Source organism: Electrona antarctica (genome assembly GCF_951216825.1).
Source record: "Electrona antarctica genome assembly, chromosome: 5".
Classification (NCBI taxonomy): Eukaryota; Metazoa; Chordata; class Actinopteri; order Myctophiformes; family Myctophidae; genus Electrona; species Electrona antarctica.
This window is the reverse complement of record NC_136810.1, coordinates 54,069,853-54,086,935: the sequence shown is the minus strand read 5'-3', so window position 1 is coordinate 54,086,935 and position 17,083 is coordinate 54,069,853. Positions and strand designations below refer to the sequence as shown.

The 17,083-nt window shown below is 43.1% G+C and overlaps 1 protein-coding gene across 3 annotated transcripts in view; it reads right to left on the bottom strand.

The window, feature by feature from the left end:
- LOC306923669 (suppressor of tumorigenicity 7 protein homolog) overlaps positions 1 to 17,083 on the bottom strand; it is a 98,570-nt gene that overhangs the window by 25,407 nt on the left and 56,080 nt on the right. For all 3 annotated transcript variants that reach the window (XM_079501895.1, XM_079501896.1, XM_079501897.1), the window contains 2 exons: positions 11,049 to 11,131; positions 4,555 to 4,717 (listed from right to left, as the gene is read on the bottom strand). In XM_079501895.1, the coding sequence (XP_079358021.1) occupies positions 4,555 to 4,717; positions 11,049 to 11,131 (246 nt within the window). The remainder of the gene's footprint in view (positions 1 to 4,554; positions 4,718 to 11,048; positions 11,132 to 17,083) is intronic.

Here is a 17,083-nt window from a genome sequence, read left to right as displayed (position 1 = left end):
GATGAAATTTAGAACATTTTGCCTTATAATGGCTGTTGATGGTACCCCAACTTTCAGCAGCTGTCAAAAATTCCCCTAGGGAGGTTGAATATAAACCAATGTGGGATATGTTAGTAGACACCTTTACAAACACATTGGTGAAGAAAATTCTTGGTAAGAAATTTATTCCCAGGTTTTATTAAAACAGTTCTAGTGCCGCTAATTGTTTGATCCAGTGTTCCGCCGCTGCATAATACGCTATTCCCGCTATTTGTTTAATGCGTTTAATTCTCTGTTTTAAAATAATTAAAAATAAACAGCGCATTTATCCGGGACCTGATGACGAGGCCGTCGCGTTATGACGAAACCGGAAATCAAGTCATCATCTGGGCTGCTAGGGCTTCTGGGAAATTGAGCCCAATGCAAGTGGACGGGGGGTTTGTTTGGACTACAACTTGCTCTGCACTTTGGTTTCGTTTCGCATTGTCATGGCCGCTGGTGCATCTGATCATAACAAGACGAACGACCATTTTTTACCGGATTTTCGTGGTTGAAAGCTGCAAATACTTCAGCGTATGCTCCAAAGGTAATAAAACAATGTCGGCAGCGTTGGATATTTGATTAAAAGGCGGGTTCCGCGGGGTATGGCGTCAAAGTGTTAATATCCCCTGACTATGATGGTGCTACTCCACATACTTCTGTCTCAACTTTACATGCGATTCTTTTTGTGACCGTCCCATTAAAATACAGTTTTAGAAAGGTGAACATCATATGCCATTTTACTTTTACAGCCTCACACAGGAGCCGTCGGTGACATAAGCAAGCCAAAAACACATCGTACTGTAATTGGCCAACGCAATTGTTTTGCACATGAAAACACGTTAAGTCAGTCATTTACGGATGTTTATGTTTTTGGGCGGGAACCCCTTTTGGTGTTAGCATTATGTTATGCTTTAGCTATTGAAAAATAGCAGACCTACAAGCTCATAGCGTGCGCTATAAGCTTGTAGGTCTGCTATTTTTGAAAAATCGAAGAACGACTGGCTTTTTCAGAAAACTGTCATTTTCAAACTTCAAAATGTTTTGAATCTGATCACAGGTCAACAGAGACAACATTTAGATTACAACATTAATAAGTGCATATTAAGCCACAGCATCATCAAGCACACAAACCAGGCTCTCTTGATGCTTACAAGATGTCTCAGCTGGTTAGCATCGTGATCAGATGCTAGAGGGCATTGTGCAAGTTGAATCATTTGATACTGCAGGGGACACATTTATTCTGTTTGTTTTGGCTGCAGGCATTTTCGAAGCGCCGTCCGTCCTGCCGTCAAAGTTGTATTCACTGCACAGACGTAGTAGGATTATCGGGGGTGTTTCAAGCTATACGGTTAGTCGAGAAACAAGGGATCCCGCACACTGTCAATCAAAATTCTCAATCAGAGATTGCCGACTGCACTTTATTGACTAGTTGCACTTTATCAAGGGAATGTGTGCAATATCTCTGTTTTGTATGTTGGGTGTTTCATGGTGTTTTTGAGTGGTGCAACCACTCCAAGGAACAGCAATGTCCGTGTTAACCTATGTGACTGTGTGTTAACCTATGTGACTGTGTGTTAACCTATGTGACTGTGTGTTAACCTATGTGACTGTGTGGCTATGTGACTATGAGTACCAGTAGGGGCAAAAGTGGCACTGTTGTGCCAGAAACAGAGAGAGAGAGATAGTGTTGCACTGTTGCCTAGTGCTAATTACAGAGAGAGAGAGAGAGAGAGAGAGAGAGAGAGAGAGAGAGAGAGAGAGAGGGAGAGGCAAGGGGAGAGGGGAGTTGCACCACTCAGTTCACACAGGTGTGATTTTTCCTTTTCTTATGTGAATGTGTATGTTATCTGTATGCAGCTGTGACTCTGTCTCCAAGACAAATTTCTCCCAAGGGAGACAAATAAAGACAACCTTGTCTTCACTTGTAGAATTAGATTAGAAGGTAGGATATTAGAATTAGATTTATTGAGCAACATTTCGGTCGTGCAGACCTTCACCTTCATTCTTCATGAAGGTCTGAACGACCGAAACGTTGCTCAGCAAATCTAATTCTGCAAGTGAAGACTGTGTGCGGGATCCCTTTTTTCTCTACTTCTCCAGTTCCAGTTATCCGACACACCTGTCCGCTGGAGGTGTGCATAAGGACTTTTTTCTTCTAAGCTAAAGTTAGCCCAAAATTAATTTGTCACAGGTGGTAGTTTGGCAGAAAGATCGGCTGTTTGGTACTGATGGTGTTGTTTGCTTTGGTTTTGGACATGCTTTATATTAAGCTTTTATTTTAAATGAAGTAATGTGTGATCAATATTGCATGAAATTAATATAATACTACAAAAAGTGCCCCTCGGGGCACATGTCTCCACCAGGCCAGGTCAGGTTGTGGCCTCCTGGTGGCGCTATAATAGGCCATTTGTAGAATGCCATTTGTTCTTACACCATTGATGGCAATTGGATGATTTGAGGCATTTTGTTCCAAAAATGTGTTTTGCAAAAATCCACCTGTTGGTGGCACTATAACAGGCCAATGTGAAAAGGGTGGGATATATTCCTCAGCCTAGTAGGAAAGTCTGTGAAAGATTTCACATAATTGCACGCTGCGTTCATGATTTGAGGCTTTTTGTTCAAAACGGGCCAATCCTGCAAACTTTGAAAGCCAATGTTAGCCAATTACGATGGAATATAACATATCGGACAGATGCATCTTGAACACATGACTATAGAGATAGCGTGTAACGATTTGCGGGATTTTTGGGCAGAATCTGGAGGAGTAATATCAAAAAATGTGTTTTTCAAAATTCGGCCTCCTGGTGGCGCTATAACAGGCCGTTCTGGAAATTCTGGGGCAGAGGTTCATCGTTGGCATCCAAGGAGTGTGTGTGCAAAATTTGGCATCGACCGGGTTAACGGTGCCGGAGATTAGCGGTACACGGACGGACGGAGTGCAAAACATACTCTCTCCCCATGCCTTCGGCCTGGTGGAGGCAATAAGTCAGACAAATGAATAAATAAGTCATTTTTTCTTGTACCTACTATGGTGTCAACTGAAGTGTTAACTGAAGTGTCTTTATCCCAGCAGCACCCACCTGTCCATGTACCAGCTCAGTGGCCTTGTGGTTATAGTGTCTGCCATGTGCGAATTCCATGTTCTCTCATAAAGAAACACCTTTGCTATGCCTTGCCCAGATCCAGCTTGTATGGTGTGGTATTTGTGTGCTCAATCGCAATGTCTGCTAGACTGTCCCTTTTCCATTCTTGCCAGACAAAGGGCCCACATCACCTAGCGACAGCACTGCAGACTTTCCTACAATCCAATTCAACATTAAAGCTGCTATAAGCAATAATATGCCAAAACTTTAATGACCTTATTATTATTTTTGTTTTGGTATTCAGACAGCCAGCAATGGGTAGAACGCTCCCCAAAAAATGTAGTCGAAGAATTTAGTCTCTGTGACACATCTAGGAGCCGCAATCTGCATTCAAAGATTTACCTAGAAGCTTTGTCATTGGTCGATTTGCCTGTCTGCTTCCTGATTGGTTAGTCATTGCGACCGGGTTTTTTTCGACCAATGACAAAGCTTCTAGGAAAATCTTTGAATGCAGATTGCGGCCCCTAGATGTGTCACAGAGACTAAATTATTTTTGGGAGCGTTCTACCCATTGCTGGCTGTCTGAATACCAAAAAAGAATAAAAATAAAAACGTCATTACAATTTGACATATTATTGCTTATAGAAGCTTTAAGCAATGTGTTTTTAATATTTGTATTGATCAGCTCAACTCTTACAAGCACAATTTTGAGGCATTTGTACTTTACATGAGTATTTCCAATTTTCAATACTTGTCCTTCTACTCCACTACATTTCAGAGTCAAATATTGTACTTTTACTCCACTACAATTATTTGAGAACTTTAGTTATTTGAGAACTTTAGTCACTAGTTACTTTGATTATTATTACCAAACATACACCAACGACTTCAGCCCTATACACATTTTCGCCATTTGAAAATAGCCGATGTACAAGCTGTGTCGCGATGCGACGCATTGTGAGCTTGTAGATCGGCTATTTTCAAAACATTTGAAAACATGAAATGGGGACATTCTGCATAGTGAGTACTTTTTAACTTTTGGTACTTTTTTTAAGTACATTTTGATGCCCAGCACTCGTGTACTTTTTACTCAAGTAGATTTTGAATTCCGGACCCAATTTTGGGCAGGAACCCCTTTTGGTGTTAGCATTATGTTATGCTTTAGCTATTGAAAAATAGCAGATCTACAAGATCATAGCGCGCCACCTATTTTTGAAAAATCGAAGAACGACTGACATAGAAACATAGCTTTTTCAGAAAACTGAAAACAGACATTTTTAGAATCTGATCTCAGGTCAAAATGGGTTAACTTGTAACGAAGTAGTCCTACACTGTAGTATTGATACTGTACTTTTACTTGTAACAAAGTAGTCCTACACTGCAGTATTGATACTGTACTTTTACTCGAGTAAAAAAGATGGAGTCCTTTTTCCCCACCACTGACTCTTACCAGAGACACTCTGCCGGTTGGAGTCGGCCTCTCCGTTACTGCTGCTGCTGGAGTTGGTGGGGGAGCTGTTGTCCACGCCGCCCAGCAGAGGGCGCAAGTGGCTCACGGACACCTGCTCTATGAAGGAGGTGCCATACTTCCTGAAGTACCACCACTCGAAGATCTATAGGAGGAGGAGGGGAGAAGGGATGAGAGGAGAGGAGGGGAGAGGAGGGGGGAGGAGGGGGGGGATAGAAAGAGAGAGGAGAGAGAGTGCAGGGGGTGAGAGAGGGATTATTTCAGATGGATATGGAAGAAATTGAGGGATTCCGCCTTAGTCTGAAAACCCACCTTTTCAGACTCCATCATGGCCCATAGCACTTACCATACCCCCTTAGATAGCATTTCGGTAGACTTAGATAGCATTTGATACAGACTTATAGCATGTTATGTAGACGGCACTATACTTGCATTGTATGTAGTCATAGCACGTCATAGTACATATGTATAGCATATGTATAGCATAGTATATAATATATATACATATAAACTATACATATTATGTATAGTTTATATGTATAGTTTACACTAACAATGACTTGACTTGTTTCCCATGAATATAGGATATAAGTATTATAAGAATGACTTATCCTGATTTATCCTGGTCATGAATTAATAATGCCTTACACTATGGACACATGTTTCTGCACACAGTACAGTGGAAACAAATTGAACTTACATTGCAATTTAATAAAATAAAAAATAAAAGTACAGGGGATCACCTCTCTTGCTTTATCCCCACACCTTCTAACCTGGGCTGATCCTCTAATTTAGTCATTTCTGATAATGTCTTTCCTTTTCACTCCTAATGAGAACCATAGCATCCTTAATTCTGCCACCTCCAGCTGTGCCGCCTTTTCATCAGAGCAACACAACCTGAACAATGACCTGACTTATCCTGATCATGAATTAATAATGCCTTACACTATGGACACATGGCCTACACATTACACAATGGGATTTCACTGTAAATATAGATTAAATCTATTTTAAATGAGAACAATAGAGCACAATTTGCTATGAAGCTTTGAGGATTTGACAATATACTAATTTACTGTTAGGCCTTGACCAGTCCTGTACAGAAACCCCACCACTGTCTTCTAATTGAACTTACATTGCAACTTAATAAAATAAAAATATAAAAGGTACAGGGTGTGTAGTAGTGTACTTGTAAAAGACAAGATGTGAAGGCTTGTGTACTATTTATGAAGACTGTTTGCAATGGGGTGGGTGGCAGTTTGTGTTTTGAAAACAATAGTTTTGGAAAACTGTTTTTCTTGTTTCTTCACCAGAGCTGGTTCTATGTTACTGAAATAATGTAAAGAAATCCTCTTAATGGCTCTGCTGCAGTAACACTTCTGTAATGTCAGTCCTGAACTGACACCACTGGCTGGTTACTGAAAGCGAGATCTAGTTTAGACGTGTATATAATAAAACCAAAAACTGCTGTCCAAACGTTGACTTTCACTTCAGTAGCACTTGTGCCTTGTAAGCCACTCCCTCATATAGCCTAGACAAGGCCAACACCTTGGCCTTGACCGCGACGTCAATTATAGAAATGACCCGACCCTGTGGAATGCACTCCCTAAAAACGCACGCACGAGTTTGAAGTCGGTCGGTCGGACGGACGGTTCTCCGGATACGTCCGTATAGAGACGGACGAGAGACGAGATTTCACGCATTTACAGTAGGATATGCCATAAATAATAATTTCGGGGGCAGTGGCTCAGGACTTGTCAAGAGGTATAAGCGCATATCGTACATCATCACGATCATCATCGTACATCACCCCCTTTTTTATCTATAGATTACCTGTTAACCCATTTTGGGCGGGAACCCCTTTTGGTGTTATCTATTGAAAAATAGCAGATCTACAAGCTCATAGCGCGCCACCGAGTGGCGCGCTACGAGCTTGTAGGTCTGCTATTTTTGAAAAATCGAAGAACGACTGACATAGAAACATAGCTTTTTCAGAAAACTGTCAGGATGTAGAAGACATTTTTTTAATCTGATCTCAGGTCAGAATGGGTTAAAGGGGCATTCCACTCATTTTCAACATTTTACTATGTCATTAATGTACCTTAGAGCTGTTGTGTGGAAATAATACAAAAGTTCCCCCATTCTGTGTTTCCTAGAACTAGAGGTCTGAAAAGAATCATTAACATGGTGAAACACATCTTGATGATGTCATCAAGATGTGTTTCACCATGTTAATGGTTTTCTCCATAATTACAGTTCTAGGAAACACAGAATGGGGGGGACTTTTGTATTATTTCCACACAACAGCTCTAAGGTATATTAATGACATAGTAAAATGTTGAAAATGGGTGGTTTTCCCCTTAAGTGATTTCCATGGTCACTGATACCCCATTTCCACCAAAAGAACTGTGGTTCTAGAACTGGTTCCGTTACACATTCTTGGAACCGTCGGTGCTTTCACGGAACCGGCAGCCATGTTCTGGTTCCAGTTCTGAACCAACGTTTAGGGTTCTGAACCAATTAATTTCCAGTGTAAACACTCTGAACTGGGTCAATATTAGGCAGGAAAAACAGAACTGAACCGGTTCAACCCCAGTGGAAAAGAGGCCTGAGAATCTTTGGATGATACTAAATGGCATATTTATATTTATTAGTCCATTAACAGAAATCTGTTTTGATTAAAATTATTATTATTTCCCCCTCCTGTCCGAGGGGGGGGGCTGTGCCTGGGCGGAGAGGGTGCTCCAGCCCCCCCACCACCCCTACTTCCCGCAGCCATGCGTACAACAGAAAAACACTTGCCAAGTCCTATGACTCAGTGAAGTGGCTGGAAAACTTGACAGACAGACAGACAGAGACAGAGACACACTCACACACACACACACACACAGAGACACGCACACACAGAGAGACACACACACACACAGAGACACGCACACACAGAGACACACACACAGAGACACGCACACACAGAGACACGCACACAGACACAGACACACACACACACACACACACACACACACACACACACACACACACACACACACACACACACACACACACACACACACACACACACACACACACACACACACACACACACACACACACACACACACACACACACACACACACACACACACACACACACACACACACACACCGCCCTCCCCAATTATAAGGAGTGCCGTTTCAGGAGGTGAGCAAGGCTACCACCAATTTGACAAAGCGCTTATCTCGTCTAGCTTCTCCTTGAAGACGGCAGGGCCAGCCACACTGGGAGAACGGCACTAAAAGTACAAACTAAATGAGAGCGAGAGAGGAGAGAGAGAGAGAGAAACACATGCACGCATCCCCACGCACACCCCTGAAGAGAATTAACTACCAACGGCTGGCATCTACGAGCACTAATTGGCTCGAGGATACACAATGTATTCACACAGAGCGTGTTTGAAGCTGATGTCCCTTTTCCAAGCAGCCTACGCAAGTTGGCCAATGGCCCACGCGGGGGGGGGGGGGGGGGGGGGGGGGGGGGGGTGACAGGAGAGTTCAGTGAAAATGGTAGCTATTTTAACCCATTTAGGCCTGACCTCAAAATTTAAAAAATATCTTCTAAATCCTCCAGTTTTCTGAAATAAATATTTTCACGATTTAAACAAAATAGCAGACCTACAAGCTCGTAGCGCGCCACTCGGTGGCGCGCTATGAACTTGTAGATCTGCTATTTTTCAATAGCTAAATTATAACATAATGTTTAAAACACCAAAAGGGATTCCCGCCCCAGGTCACCCATTTTGACCTGACACAAGATTCTACAAATTCTTTCTAAACCCTGATAGTTTTCTGAAAAACCCATGTTTCTATATGTCAGTGGTTCTCAAACAATTCCATGTCAAGGACCGCCAGAATTATATGAAATTGGCCGCCGACCCCCCATCTGAAAATATGTTGTTCCAGAGACTCCCCCCAGAAGCAAAGATTTGAGTTAAAAACGTTCGCTCTGAAAGAACATATATATTCAAAGATTTGTGCCACATTTTCCCGATTTTTCTAAAATCTCAGACCTACAAGCTCGTAGCTGTGAGCTTGTAGATCTGCTATTTTTCAATAGCTAAAGTATTACATAACGCTGTCGCTTGAAAGGGAAATGAAGTATTTTGTTGTGACTGAATGCTATGACGATAGGGTTGTTTTGTGCAAACATAATCATCGGATCATTTGAATGGAAATGTATACCTGTAGGCAAATCCAAGCATTTTCCACTGGCACTTCAAACATTCAAACCGGACCTTAAAAGCACATTCATTTGAATTTTGAACACAGTCAAATTCAAACAGGCAGTGATTGATTCCAGGCACACTGCTCTGTGAACTATTAATGACATCAGTGTAATATGACTTGTGTAAATATTGAAACTTTTCCATTACAAGGTTTAAAGATATAAATACTACAGTACAGTATCTCAATATTACAGATTACTGTAGCAAATAGTACCGTATTCATTCATTTCATTCAAGCTCACATGAACTTGTATAGTTGGTCTATTTTCGAATAACCGACGTATATATAGGGTGAAAGTGGTTAAACTACACTTGATGCCATGTTAACACATTTTGCTGGGGACCCCCTGGATTCCTGGAACCTGCCAAATGACCCCTGGGGGGGGGGGGGGGGGGGGGGGGGGGGGGGGCACCTTGAGAACCACTGCTGTAGCACATTGCAGTCTTCCCTTGTTGTACATGGAACTACTTGCACTTGCAACCACGCTCTTTGGGAACCCGTTTGTGTTTTAACTAAGCATTATGTGATACTTTAGCTATTGAAAAATAGCAGATCTACAAGCTTGTAGGTCTGCTATTTTTTTGTTGTGACATTTTGTTGTTGTGACATTGTGAAAATGTGGCACAAATCTTTGAGTATATATTCTTTCAGAAGACTTTTTATTTATTTATTTCGACGTCAGGCCTAAACATTCCTCCATTAACCTCTTTAGAACAAATGCCATTTGTTTCTGTATAGAACGATGCTATTTGATTCCGTTGAAAACGGATAAATCTACTGCCATTGTTACGTCTATCACATTTCATAGGACAGCCTGTATTGCATTGGTTCTTCACTCGTGGCACGGAGCACACTATACCGATTAATGACCGCGTCGTCGTCAGAGGGTCTCGACATCGATCGATACCTCCTATAGATTATTTTTTAATGAACAATGAAATATCAATGCTGGGCTGTGTCCAGTGTCCAGTGGAGGAAAGTAACTAACTAAGCACATTTACTCAAGTACTGTACTTAAGTACAATCATGAGGTATTTGTACTTACTACTTACTACCTTAGGCCACCGGACAGCGGTGGCCTAAAGGTGCCGAAAGGTTGCCGGTTCGATTCCCCGGACGGGCAGGAAAAATCAACACCGCTGAAGTGCCCTTGAGCAAGTCACTGAACCCCCAACTGCTCCCCCTGGAGCTGCTTAGTGGCCAACAGTATAAGGCCTCACTCAGACCTTTACAACAGATTGCTGTATGCTTGCTGTATACAAAGGGTGTGACACAGCTTGCCCCAATGCATTTCCAATGGGAGTCACATGGTCTGACACAACACTTGTGTTGTATGAGGGGGAGGGGCGCAGTCGAAACACAGCCGAAAGCCATACGACAGCTTGTAGTCCAAAATGTAGTCCTCAAACCATGTGACTTCCATTGGAAATGCATGGGGCGGCCATGACACTCACAGCATTCATACAACAAGCATGCAGCAATGCTGCAAAGGTCTGAGTGAGGCCTAAGACTGTGGTTGTACTGGTCAGCTCCTGGTCAGAGTAGGTCAGAGTAGTAGTTCTACTACTCTACTATTCCACTACATCTCGGAGGCAAATATTGCACTTTTACTCCACTACATTTATTTGGAAAGTTAGTTCAAACTTGAAATGGGACATTCTGCCTAGTAATGAGTACTTTTAGTTTTGGTTTAATTTTGATGCCAATACTTTTGTACTTTTAACTCAAGTACATTTTGAATTCTGGACTTGTAATAAAGCATGTTATACTTTAGCAATTGAAAAATAGCAGATCGAAAAGTTCATAGCGCGGCACTCGGTGCCACGCTATGAACTTGTAGGTCTGCTATTTTTGAAAAATCGTGAAAATGTGCCTCAAATCTTTGAATATATATTATTACAGACTAGAGTGAACATTTTAACTCAAATCTTTGCTTCTGGGGAGGTCCCACAACATATTTTCAGAGGTGGGGGCAGAGGCATATTACATATAATTTTTGGGGTCCTTGACATGAAATATTGAGCGTCACTGAAACAGAAACATAAGGTTTTTCAGAAAACTGTCAGGATTTTGAAGACATTAATTTTTTTAAATTTCGACGTCAGGCCTAAAAGTAAAACATTGGAGTACTTTTTTCCACCACTGTAAATATCAACAGTGTCTGTTGTGTTGTGTTGTGTGCAGAGCAGACTCACCAGTATGAGGCCCGATATGAGAGAGGAGGTCCCGGTCAGAGCCACGTAGAACTTGGGGGTCAGAGTGTTGAGAAACATGCTTACTGTGGAAGACAAGACAGGAAGAACGGTACACGGTTAGCGCTTTGCTCTCAAATACCTCCAATGCCTAGTTTTTGAGGGGTGCTAGCCGGTGCTAGCCGCATGTCCAGCTGTGAGGGTTTGTGTGAACACAAACACTGTCCTAACACAAACATTGAATGGCATGGACAATGAATGGCCAGCTTTGAGTGTGTGTGCAAAGTATGTAAACACGAACATTGACAATTAATGGCCAGCTTTGAGTGTGTGTGCAAAGTCTGCAAACACGAACATTGACAATGAATTTCTAGTTTCGGTCACTTTCACCTTCATCGGGACAGACAGACGATTGTCTGTCCTGAATGAAGGTCTAAGCGACCGAAACGTCGACCTAATAAAGAGCAACATTTTGGCAAGTGTCTGACAGTGTGCGGGACCTTTTCTTTGTTTTTCAAAGATACCCCTTTTTAACCCAATCTTGGCGGGAACCCCTTTTTGGTGTTTTAAGCATTATGTTATACTTTAGCTATTGAAGAAAAGCAGATCTACAAGCTCTTGGCGTGGCACAGAGTGCCGCGCTACGAGCTTGTAGGTCTGCTATTTTTTTTAAATCGTGAAAATGTGGGCGCAAATTTGGAATATATATTCTTTCAGAGCGAACATTTTTAACTCAAATGTTTGCTTCTGGGGGGGGGGGGGGGGGGGGTCCCTGGAACAACATATTTGGAGATGGGGGTCGGAGGCCAAATACATACTGTATGATTCTAGGGGTCCTTGACATGAAATAGTATGAGAACCACTGAAGTAGTTCTTATTTCAGTACATGTAGTTTCTGATTGCACAACAAGAGATGGTGTAATGAGGGTTTTCAGAGAACACACATAATTAACAGCACATACACATATGTGTGCTTCTCCTAATCAGGGCAATACACAGCACACCTGTTCTATATAATGAATTGAATGACCAGTAAGTGGCTCTGGTAACACTTTGCCATTAAAAGGGCAGAACAACAGGTTTTTCGGAAAACTGTCAGGATTTAGAAGGTATTTGTAGAATCGTCCTCAGGTCTAAATGGGTTAATAATATACGATTATGTAATCATCACGATTATGACAAAAATAATTGCGATTATCTCAAATAATTGCGATTAGACGACCATGTAATGATGGTGACAACCCTTAAACAGGAAGACAAGTCCACTGCTCTCCACAGTTCATTGGCCCAAACCTCCTGCAAACAAGTCAACACAACACCTAATAGAAGACATTTATTGCTCAACACGATCTGACGATTTGGGATATGATGTGGATGATGTGGTGTGTCCTCGCTTAAATCACTGAGTCTCTGCTGGCTGGCAGATGTTTCTATGTCAGTCGTTCTCAAACATTTTCATGTCAAGGACCCCCAGAAATATATGTAATTGGCCGCCGACCCACATCTGAAAATATGTTGTTCCAGGGATCCCCCAGACGCAAAGATTTGAGTTAAAAAATTTCACTCTGAAAGAATATATATTCAAAGATTTGCGCCATTTTCACAATTTTTTAAAAATAGCAGACCTACGAGCTTGTAGATCTGCTATTTTTCAACAGCTAAAGCATAACTAAGCATAACTTGCAAATAAGCAAATAAACTATTCATTCATTCATAACATAATGCTTAAAACACCAAAAGGAGTTCCCGCTTAGAATGGGTTAAAGATCCACAGTCCACACAGATGTAATTCATATCTGTCTACTTCCCTGCGTCAGGAAATACATTGTTTTTTGTTGTACAGTCAATCAAGAAATTGTAATTTTGCAATTAACAATATTTATCTAATACCCGGAACTAATGCCAGGCCAAGATATCGACGTTGGGACCTGCATACATAAGAATCCAACTTTTGTCCCTTTGTGGCTTTCGCCTATATTTTATATTTTTTATAGAGGGACAGACAGTAGGCTGTCAGGAAATGGGGGAGAGAGATGGGGGAGTGACATGCAGTTTTAAAGGCCGCCGGGATCGGGAGTCGAACCCGCGGCACACAGCCGGACTCGGACTACCGGCCAAGGTGCCTGGACCGCTGAGCCACGGCCCAGGCCACCAGCAAAGTTTTTAACCCATTTTGGGGCGGGAACCCCTTTTGGTGTTAGCATTATGTTATGCTTTAGCTATTGAAAAATAGCAGACCTACAAGCTCGTAGCGCGCCACCGAGTGGCACGCTACGAGCTTGTAGGTCTGCTATTTTTGAAAAATCGAAGAACGACTGACATAGAAACATAGCTTTTTCAGAAAACTGTCAGGATGTAGAAGACATTTTTAGAATCTGATCTCAGGTCAAAATGGGGGAGTTTGACACCGTGTGTGTATCTCAAGCAACCACCACCACCGTCCACCGGCCACGATAACAAAGTCATCCATGGCAGACGAATGATGCTGCCTGCATGTTGAAGGACACCGAGGCCAGAGACAAACACATCACTCACCACTGCAGACAAATAACTGCCATCACACCTACGTAGGCACACAGACCTGCAGCATGCACGCATTGTAAGCGCCATACGCACTTTCAATCACATGCATGAATCACAGCGCACGCACACACACACACACTCATTCACAAGTGACACACACACTCATTCACAATCACAAGTGACACACACACTCATTCACAAGTGACACACACACACACACACACTCATTCACAAGTGACACACACACACACACACACACTCACAAATGACACACACACACACACACACACACACACACTCACAAATGACACACACACACACACACACACACACACATTCACAAATGACACACACACACACATTCACAAATGACACATTCACAAATGACACACACACACACACATATGACACACACACACACACACACACATATGACACACACACACACACACACATATGACACACACACACACACACACACACACACACACACACACATATGACACACACACACACACACACACACACACACACACACACACACACACACACACACACACACACACACACACACACACACACACACACACACACACACACACACACACACACACACACACACACACACACACACACACACACACACACACACACACACACACACACACACACACATGCAGCTGGGCAGCTATTCATGTCAGTGGAGAGAGAGAGAGAGAGGCTTTTATATGGAGAAGCCACGGCTTAGTTGAGTGGTGAAATGGAGCTAACAGCTGCTGCCAGTCTCTGCCAATGAGGGGCCCCACTACAGTGTGACAGCCAATTAAGAGACGAGCGCATGGTTCAACCAGGTCCCCCAGAGCGGCAGCCGCCAAACTCTATTGCGGCGGTGGCTCAGGGGTAGAGTGTCTGGATGGGAACCGCAAGGTTGCCAGTTCGAACCCGGGCTCCCCCAGAGTTACTGTCGAAGTGTCCTTGAGCAAGACACTGAACCCCTAATTGCCCCCGATGTGCAGGTTGGTGCCTTGCATGGTTTCCGCTACCATCGGTGTATGAATGTGTGTGTGAATGGGTGAATGTAATGCACAATCTATGTAAAGCGCCTTGGATAAAGGCGCTATATAAATGCACCATTTACCATTTACTATTGGCCAAAGCTGGCGTTTAACGCAGAGCGCTCGTTAGCAATTCCACATTTTGGACACCAAATGTTGGTTTCCAAACGTTCTTCCGGGTCCTTCTAAAACGCCACTGAGCAACTTCCATTGAAATGAATAGTGGGGGCGGGGCATTCCGCTCTCTAGCTTAAATATAACTCATTATGGGTTCAAACAGCCACCGTCCGTCCAGCCATTATCACTGGACACATATGTTGATATTATCATTTATCCCATTCTGACCTGAGATCAGATTCTAAAAATGTCTTCTACATCCTGACAGTTTTCTGAAAAAGCTATGTTTCTATGTCAGTCGTTCTTCGATTTTTCAAAAATAGCAGACCTACAAGCTCGTAGCGCGCCACTCGGTGGCGCGCTATGAGCTTGTAGATCTGCTATTTTTCAACAGCTAAAGCATAACACAATGCTAACACCAAAAGGCGTTCCCGCCCAAAATGGGTTAAATATAACTCATTATGGGTTCAAACAGCCACCGTCCAGCCATTATCACTGGACAAATATGTCTATATTTATCATTTATATAAACTCCAGCTCATTTGTAGTCAATATGTAAATACCGAAGGGTATGAAGGAAGGAAGAGCCAATAAGTGTGCGGACTACATCTCCTTTTTCCTAAGAAGAGCCCCCCCCCCTCGCCCCCCCCCCAACAAAAAAACAAACTATCCACCGCTGACAACGTGCCTTTGAGCAAGGCAATGAATCCCTACCACCGACCGCAGCCCCGGCTGACCTTTGTGTGACTCGGTGGTTAACAGGAAAACCGAGTCCTAATTAAGAAAGCACGTTCCTAATTACTGTGTGCGTGCGTGCGTGCGTGCGTGCGTACGTGCGTGCGTGCGTGTGTCCATGTGAACACAGAGACACACAGTACAATGGGTGTGTGTGCTAATGAAGCCGAGAGCAGGTAGAAGACAGAACACGGGGAGCTACAAGCAAGGTGAAATGTGTGCATAATCTTTTCTTTAAAGCACCTACACGTATTGTCACGTCTCTAATTCCCTCTCTCATATCATGGCGTGCCGAGGCTGCACGAAGCGTGCCTTCACGTCCAAACAAGCCCCTGGGAGTCCTACGCCGCTACGCGAGTGTCTTAGTGGGAAAGTAATAGTCATAATGAGTGGTTTCTGCGTTGAACCGCGGACCTCTCTCAGGTGCATCATCATGATGATGATGATGTCTCTCCCCACACTACGCCTCCTCCCAGGGAGAATTACTGTGCTTTTTGCATTACTCATTGAGAAAACCGTCAATGCCTGACGACGGTGATTATTAACTACTTCAATCTTGCACCGCCGGTTCTCCCCGCTTAATCAGTCTAATTAAGACCAGCTTGATAGTTAAATACCAGGCAGGTACAACGGTAATGTAGCAACGGTTTCTAGTCACTCAGGGGCACAGTTGTCCCTGATGCTGCATTCACACAGAGCAGGAACAGAGTATGAACAGAGCATTAGAAATTAGAAATTAGGAGCTTTTTTTTAACACTTTGAGAGCCCACGCAAAACTGCCCAAAAATCACTTTCACCTAGAAAATCCATTCACATTTTTTTTATAATTCAGCTTACTGTGGAGACACATGCTGGAACTTTTTACTTTGAAATGTTTTATAGTTTCGGAGTTATTTAATTTAAAACGCCAAATGCATTCTCAATGGCGAAAACACAAACTTTGGCACCACGTATTAAAAAAATAAATAAAATCATTGTTTTGATTTTTTTGATTTTTTATTAAAAAAAATATATATATACATTTTTTTTTGCCCGTGCGGTAATACCAAAGACGTCCACAGACGTCTTGGGCACAAAATGTGTTAAGTGCAGGTACGACGTTTCAACTCGTACCTCTGCACGTTCTCCCCAGATCTTTCCAAGCATGTGCCTCTTCAATTCCTTCAAGTCCCTGTGTGCTGCACAACACACACAACCGCAGAACGAAAATAACATCGCCTGGATGCAACTGGGACGTTATCCTCAGTGATGTATCCCAAGGTCATCGGGGTTTCGGGTCTCTCGAACATCATACCTCTCACTCGGGTGACCCAGCCGGGGTGATCAAGTCCCGACTTACGTCCCAGTAGCTACCCTCGATCAGACCCACTAGGGAAAGACCAGGGCCGCACAATCCGTTGGAACCACTCCGGAACTACTATGCCGGGACTGAGAGGTACCATTCTGGTAAGTGGAGGGACTAGGCTCTGTGGGTTGCCTCCTGTCCGGGCCCCTCCTACGTCTCACCAGGTCCACTCCTGCTCTCACCAGGAGTACCGCGAGGACCTGTGCGTTGCACCAGACTCCCAGCACCAGACACTTCATTCCGGAGTGGTGGATTCTTGAGCC